Raw genomic sequence first — 6,000 nt, 5'->3', positions numbered from 1 at the left:
GCTTGTTAGCAGCTTGCTAATGGACTGTTGGTGGCTTGTTAGCAGCTTGCTATCGGACTGTTGGTGGCTTGTTAGCAGCTTGCTATCGGACTGTTGGTGGCTTGTTAGCAGCTTGCTATCGGACTGTTGGTGGCTTGTTAGCAGCTTGCTATCGGACTGTTGGTGGCTTGTTAGCAGCTTGCTAATGGACTGTTGGTAGCTTGTTAGCAGCTTGCTAATGGACTGTTGGTGGCTTGTTAGCAGCTTGCTAATGGACTGTTGGTAGCTTGTTAGCAGCTTGCTAATGGACTGTTGGTAGCTTGTTAGCAGCTTGTTAATGGACTGTTGGTGGCTTGTTAGCAGCTTGTTAATGGACTGTTGGTGGCTTGTTAGCAGCTTGTTAATGGACTGTTGGTGGCTTGTTAGCAGCTTGTTAATGGACTGTTGGTGGCTTGTTAGCAGCTTGTTAATGGACTGTTGGTGGCTTGTTAGCAGCTTGTTAATGGACTGTTGGTGGATTGTTAGCAGCTTGTTAATGGACTGTTGGTGGCTTGTTAGCAGCTTGCTAATTGACTGTTGGTGGCTTGTTAGCAGGTTGTTAATGGACTGCTGGTGGCTTGTTAGCAGCTTGCTTGTGGCCTGTTGATGGTTTGTTGGTAGCCTGTTGGTGGCTAACGCTGTTTCCAGAGAAGAAGCTGTAAGAAGCGGCTCAGCAGCAAACAGCAGACAGACTTAGCAGCGCCAAACGCCAAACACAGTGCTAACAGAGAGAGAATACTGGACTCACATTCATCAGGTGACACAAACACGACTCCACAAGTATTGTGTTGCTCTGTAGCTGCTGGAAGTGGAAATAAGCTGCTGTCTGATCACAAGTTCACTATTTTAATGTTGCGTTCACAGTCTGTCAGTTTGTCAAGCAGACAGAAAACGTTACTAGTTTAAATGTTGTGCTTGTTTTCTCCCACAGGAGACGACGTGTCAGAGTTCAGCCCGGTGAGTGATCAGACGTCCGGCCGAGCCGGAGCATGGCAGCCATGTTGAGCCCCTGGGGTGCTGGGAGGGAGACCCTGTTGCAGCGAGGCCTGGAGGAAAAAGCCCGTCTAAGAATGTGGACTCACGGACGAACTTATGAGGTGTTCAGTGGAGATTTGTTTTCTTTGACGTGGTGAAGAAGAAGTGAGGAAACCGATATAATTGGGAATTTAACTGAAGCTTTAATTCAGGATGAAGTGCGGCTTGGCAAGAAAACACCTGAAATTGATTTTTTTTACTAATCCTATACTCAAAGCCTTTTTACACTCCAATGCTGGATTTGTTCCTTTTTCTAAGAATCTCATGTAATTGTGTTGTTTTTCATTATTGTGTTTTCTTGCTGTTTTGTTCCTTCAGAGCTGTGAGTGATGATGATGATGGTGATGAGTGATTTTTGGTGTCTGTACGTTTATTTAAAGCAACAAATGTAAAGTCAACATAAGAGACACGCTGAAGGGAAAAGCTGAAGCCTTATTCCAAAGATTCATAGAAACTACTTTTTAATAAACATGGAGGTTTTTATTGTTTTAAACTGGAGACGTCACATTGTGCCTTTAAGTCTGAAAAGTTAAATTAAAATGCATATTTTGAACGTTCATCTGTGCTTTAATGTTCTGAGAGTTTTCCATGTTTTACGTTCAGCGCTGGAAGAAGTTCCTCACCGAGGCTTGTCAAGTGGATTGTTTGTAGAGAAAGTGGAAGAGAAATGTACATGTGTCATAAACCGTGTGTTTGCTCATTACACGTCTGTTTAGTTATATGAATACATTCAGAGTAACACGATACGTCCAACTCAGCAGGAACCGCTTGCAGTTCAAGCCTCAGAAGAACATTTATTTCTCTTCTGTGACAGCAAGCACAATGCCTCAACTGTTGGGCTTAAACAGCTGCGTTACGCCTGACTGAAGTAACTTAACTACCCGTTATAGCTACACAGGAGAGACTCGCTTCCCACAACAAACCAGCGTTGTCACACACAGGTTACCCACAAGGCCACCTGCCCTAGGGTGCTTTCACACCTGTAGTTCGGTTAAACTGACAGACCGGTAACTTGTTGATTGGACAGTTTTGCATCATCAGGACCCACGTGGGGAATCACTTTCTGGTGACTTACTGCAGCACTTTAATGCTTCTGAAGTGTAGATTCACACTGAAATTTCATTCATCCTGAGCTGAACTGAAATATCTAAGACTTTCTCTATGTACACAGCAAGCCGCCAACAAACCACCAACAGAAACCCCTACAAATGGTTCAAAACGCAGCAGATTGGTTTTGGTCACTTGAATAAATGTAATCCAGCCTGTGCTACCATTTCACCAATCATTTTCCAACACAAAATCTTTCAGGACATTTTTCTTTTCTCCTAATTTTCCACATGTTTTCCATGACTGGAAAATTGGCCATTTGTTTTTTCATGTCATCAGGACGCGTGAGAACACTTCAATAATTTATTTGCCATCGCTGTGATGTTAAATGAAGCACCTGATTGGAGGACAGGTGGTGTCAGGGACTGGAAAGGTGAGTTCGTGCTGAAACTCTTTGTCTGGCTCAATGATTATGAGGATGTTCCCACAGCTGGCTCGTCTCCACGCGACTTGTTAACCGTTAATCTACCGAGCGCTGGTACCTGGAAAAGACGGATCTGCTCGCTGCGTTTAAATCTTATTCTGGATAATCTGTTTGATCCTCTGATACACTCGTATCCAGCCTCTCTCTGCTGCCTGAAATAACACAGATCAACAAAGGAAGGCTGAAGTCTCGCTGCCAAAAACTGAAAACCTGGAGGCCAGAGGCATGCTGGGAGAATTTATGACAGGTGTTCAGGGTCCTGCAGCTTCTACACCGCCTACAAAATCCCTGGCTTTAAGTGTGCCTGGAGGAACTGAAGAGGCAAATACTGATTTTATTTAGTTTTCTTCTGTTCGCTGAAGTTGCATTTTCTTTATTCATAAATATAATCTATTAACAAAACTGTGAGTTAAATATAACATGCTAACATTAGCTAATTAACAGTAAACACAAAGTGCAGAGAGAACCCACCCAGCAGCTGTGGAAATGATTCAGTCTGTACCAAAGTGGAGGACAGTTGTTCGCATCCATAGAGATGCTGAAAAAAAACTACGTACTGAATCTCTGCAACAGACGAAATTCTCCTCACCAAAGACAAATCAGCTGGACTGAATCTCTAAATGTTCACAGCTCTGTAAAACTAACATTGAACACGTCAGAGCATGCAGTCTCTGCACTGCAGTGCTCATTGCACAACCTCAAATTACTCTTAAAAACAAGTTCATGAAATTCACAAGAGCTCGGAGAACCTTAGCCTTTACACACTAAATGGCGTTGTCATTGAAAGGGTAACTCGCTACAAATATCTCGGTATTTGGCTAGACGATAAATTAGCTTTTAAAATACACATAGATAAGCTTTTAAATAAACTCAGACCCAAACTATGAAGCGAAGAAGGAACTTGTCCAGTCTACCTTTTTGTCGGTAGAGTAGAGTTGGGTAAGATGCCCCCCCTCAGCTCAATGTCTATTTTCTGACACATAAAATAATATTTTATAGGTTTTTTGTATCTTGGAGACGGCCATGCTCAGGGTAACATAATGTAAAGTAAAATAAATACCTACAGTTGAGAAATTATTTTGAATTTAATCAAATGTAAATTTTAGGAGAAAGGCATTTTTCCCAGCTGGTGGGGTAAGACGCCCCGCCCCCCTCAGCTCAATGTCTATTTTCTGACACATAAAAGAACATTTTATTGATTTTTTTGTATCTTTAAGAAGCCATGACATATTGTAAAATAAATAGCTACAGTTGACAAATTAATTTGTATTTAATCAAACGTATTTTTTAGGGAAATGGCATTTTCCACATGGGGTAACATCTTACCCCGAACATACTAATCTAGCATTTTACTACTTTAACCAAAAACTATAAAAAAAATCTTTCTCTATAAACATTTGCATAACTTATCTTAAAGCTCCCCCTAATGTTAATTTAAAAAATTGTGATTTATTAGTTTTAGTTCAGTGAGAGGAGGGGCAGCCAGAAGAAATGCTGAGACTGGGGTCTTACCCCATGTTAGCCTACTTATGACTACGGGGACCTGCTGTATCTGCATGTGTCCTCATCACTGTTAAAGAAACTTGATGCGTTTTATTACACTTGCTAAATCGCGCACACATCACTGCAGATTATTTGATATGCTGGGTCGGCCGTCATTAGCTATGCGGAGACAGCTACATCTGTGTATCTTTATTAATAAGGAGCTCGTTTGCAAATGACCACATTACATTGACAACCTCCTCAGCTTTGCGGTCAGTGGTCATCGTACCCAGTCCAGCAGGCTGCTGCATTTAAAAGTTCCCAGGGTGACTTCAGTGTTGGGACAGACCTTCTCCTGCTGTGCACCATTAACATGGAACTACTTGTAAGGGATCCTTCGGCTGGAGGTACTGGTACCTCTTGAGGAGTTCAAATCCTTGATTACAGAGGATTTTAAAGATGACTGTTACTGTTTTTGAATAAGCAGACTCTACTCTGATGTATTTAATCTGCTCATTGAAGTTTGAATGTACTGGTTTCATAGCTGTTTCTGTTGCATTTGTATGCAGGTAAAGGGGGAAATGTTCTGATTGTATTTTGTACCTGTCTGACTTGCTGTCCTGCTGCCTTTCTTGGGCAGGGCGACCTTGAAAAAGAGATTTTATGTCAATAGTCAATCCCGAGGTTAAATAAAGGCTAAATAAAAGAGCGAGCTCAGTCTCAGAAACATGAACGGAAACCTGTCGAGTGAGTTTAACGCGTTAAAACGGTCAAATGTGTCTTCTGATAAACAAAAGATGCTCAAAGCAGTCAGGCCGGAATGAGATCAGCTCCTCTGCTGATCCTTTCCTTTATGGAAACTTCCGTCACGTTCTGAATCATTAAAGAGTCTCTAATAAAAGCTCGGCTGTGATTAAATCTGCCGTCACTCTGATCTGATTAACACACTGGCACATTGTTTCTCAGTAAAGCTGTTGATGCTCTGATCCCGCTCTGATTTTAGCTGTTGGCCGCGTCGTGGAGCTCAAACTGTGCTTTCTGTTTCTACGAACATAAACAGATTTTTGTAAAAGTTAAAAAAGTGCTAAAAAAGTGTAAAAGTGATTTAAGAAGATGGATCCAATGATTTTATCACAGATCCTCAGAGAAACACTGACGGTTGAAAGTTTTACGACTGTAGTTTGAACCAAAGTTAAAAACAATGTTTACGTCACCAAAACAGACATTTTCAGTTTTGTTCATTATTTCACTGTAGGACCAACCGATGACCAGCTGCTCTGTCTGCCTTCATTAATATTATAGAGAATATATATATAATATAGTCCAGCTGTTCCACTGTGTTTACTGTAGGAATGTGTTTCATTTCCTTCCACTGCTGCAGAAGAACCAAAGAAGGTAAAGAGACAAAGTTTTTATGTCAGTAAAACTGAGACATCAGACATTTACTATTTTCAGGGATCAATAAGGAGTTAACAACTTCAAGTTATTCTGGACCGGTCTGTTCCAATGGAAGAAATCCTCCCTGTGGGATCTGCAGCCGTGCAGGCAACGGAACAAAACCGGGTCACAGAGATCCGTTGCGTAGAAACACAAAAAGGATAAATTAACAACAAGCCAACAACGTGCTCCGCCGGGCTGAGAACAGAACAAAACCGTGACTCTTTTATGCACAATGACCTCTGAAACTCTGCACACGTACAGATATACACAAATATTCTATTTCAACTGTATATAGTGTATATTTTATTTGTTTGATTCAGATTTTTTCCACCACTTTTTTAAAGCATAATTTGTAACAAAAAACGTTCTGAAATCCAGCTTGTATCTAAATAATAAATGGAAATACCTTTACAAAGGTTTATGTGAACATTAAGAAAACATGCAATGCAATTAAAATATAGAAGAAACAAACGTGCTTTGTCCAAAAAAGTAAG

At 41.0% G+C, this 6,000-nt stretch overlaps 1 protein-coding gene and 1 long non-coding RNA gene across 3 annotated transcripts in view; one reads left to right on the top strand and one right to left on the bottom strand.

Annotated features, from left to right (window-relative positions):
- Nucleotides 1-1,040, bottom strand: part of LOC123963386 — a 31,526-nt gene extending 30,486 nt beyond the window's left edge. The window contains exon 1 of the long non-coding RNA XR_006823163.1: nt 767-1,040. This is a non-coding gene — a long non-coding RNA (uncharacterized LOC123963386). The remainder of the gene's footprint in view (nt 1-766) is intronic.
- Nucleotides 1-1,610, top strand: part of dub (duboraya) — a 17,553-nt gene extending 15,943 nt beyond the window's left edge. For both annotated transcript variants that reach the window (XM_046040209.1, XM_046040210.1), the window contains exon 7: nt 950-1,610. In XM_046040209.1, coding sequence (XP_045896165.1) covers nt 950-979 — 30 coding nt within the window. In that variant the 3' untranslated portion in view covers nt 980-1,610. The remainder of the gene's footprint in view (nt 1-949) is intronic.
- Nucleotides 1,611-6,000: the final 4,390 nt, after the last annotated feature.

Source organism: Micropterus dolomieu, linkage group LG23 (assembly GCF_021292245.1).
Source record: "Micropterus dolomieu isolate WLL.071019.BEF.003 ecotype Adirondacks linkage group LG23, ASM2129224v1, whole genome shotgun sequence".
Lineage (NCBI taxonomy): Eukaryota > Metazoa > Chordata > Actinopteri > Centrarchiformes > Centrarchidae > Micropterus > Micropterus dolomieu.
The sequence above is the reverse complement of the archived record's forward strand: the minus strand, read 5'-3'. Positions and strand labels throughout refer to the sequence as shown.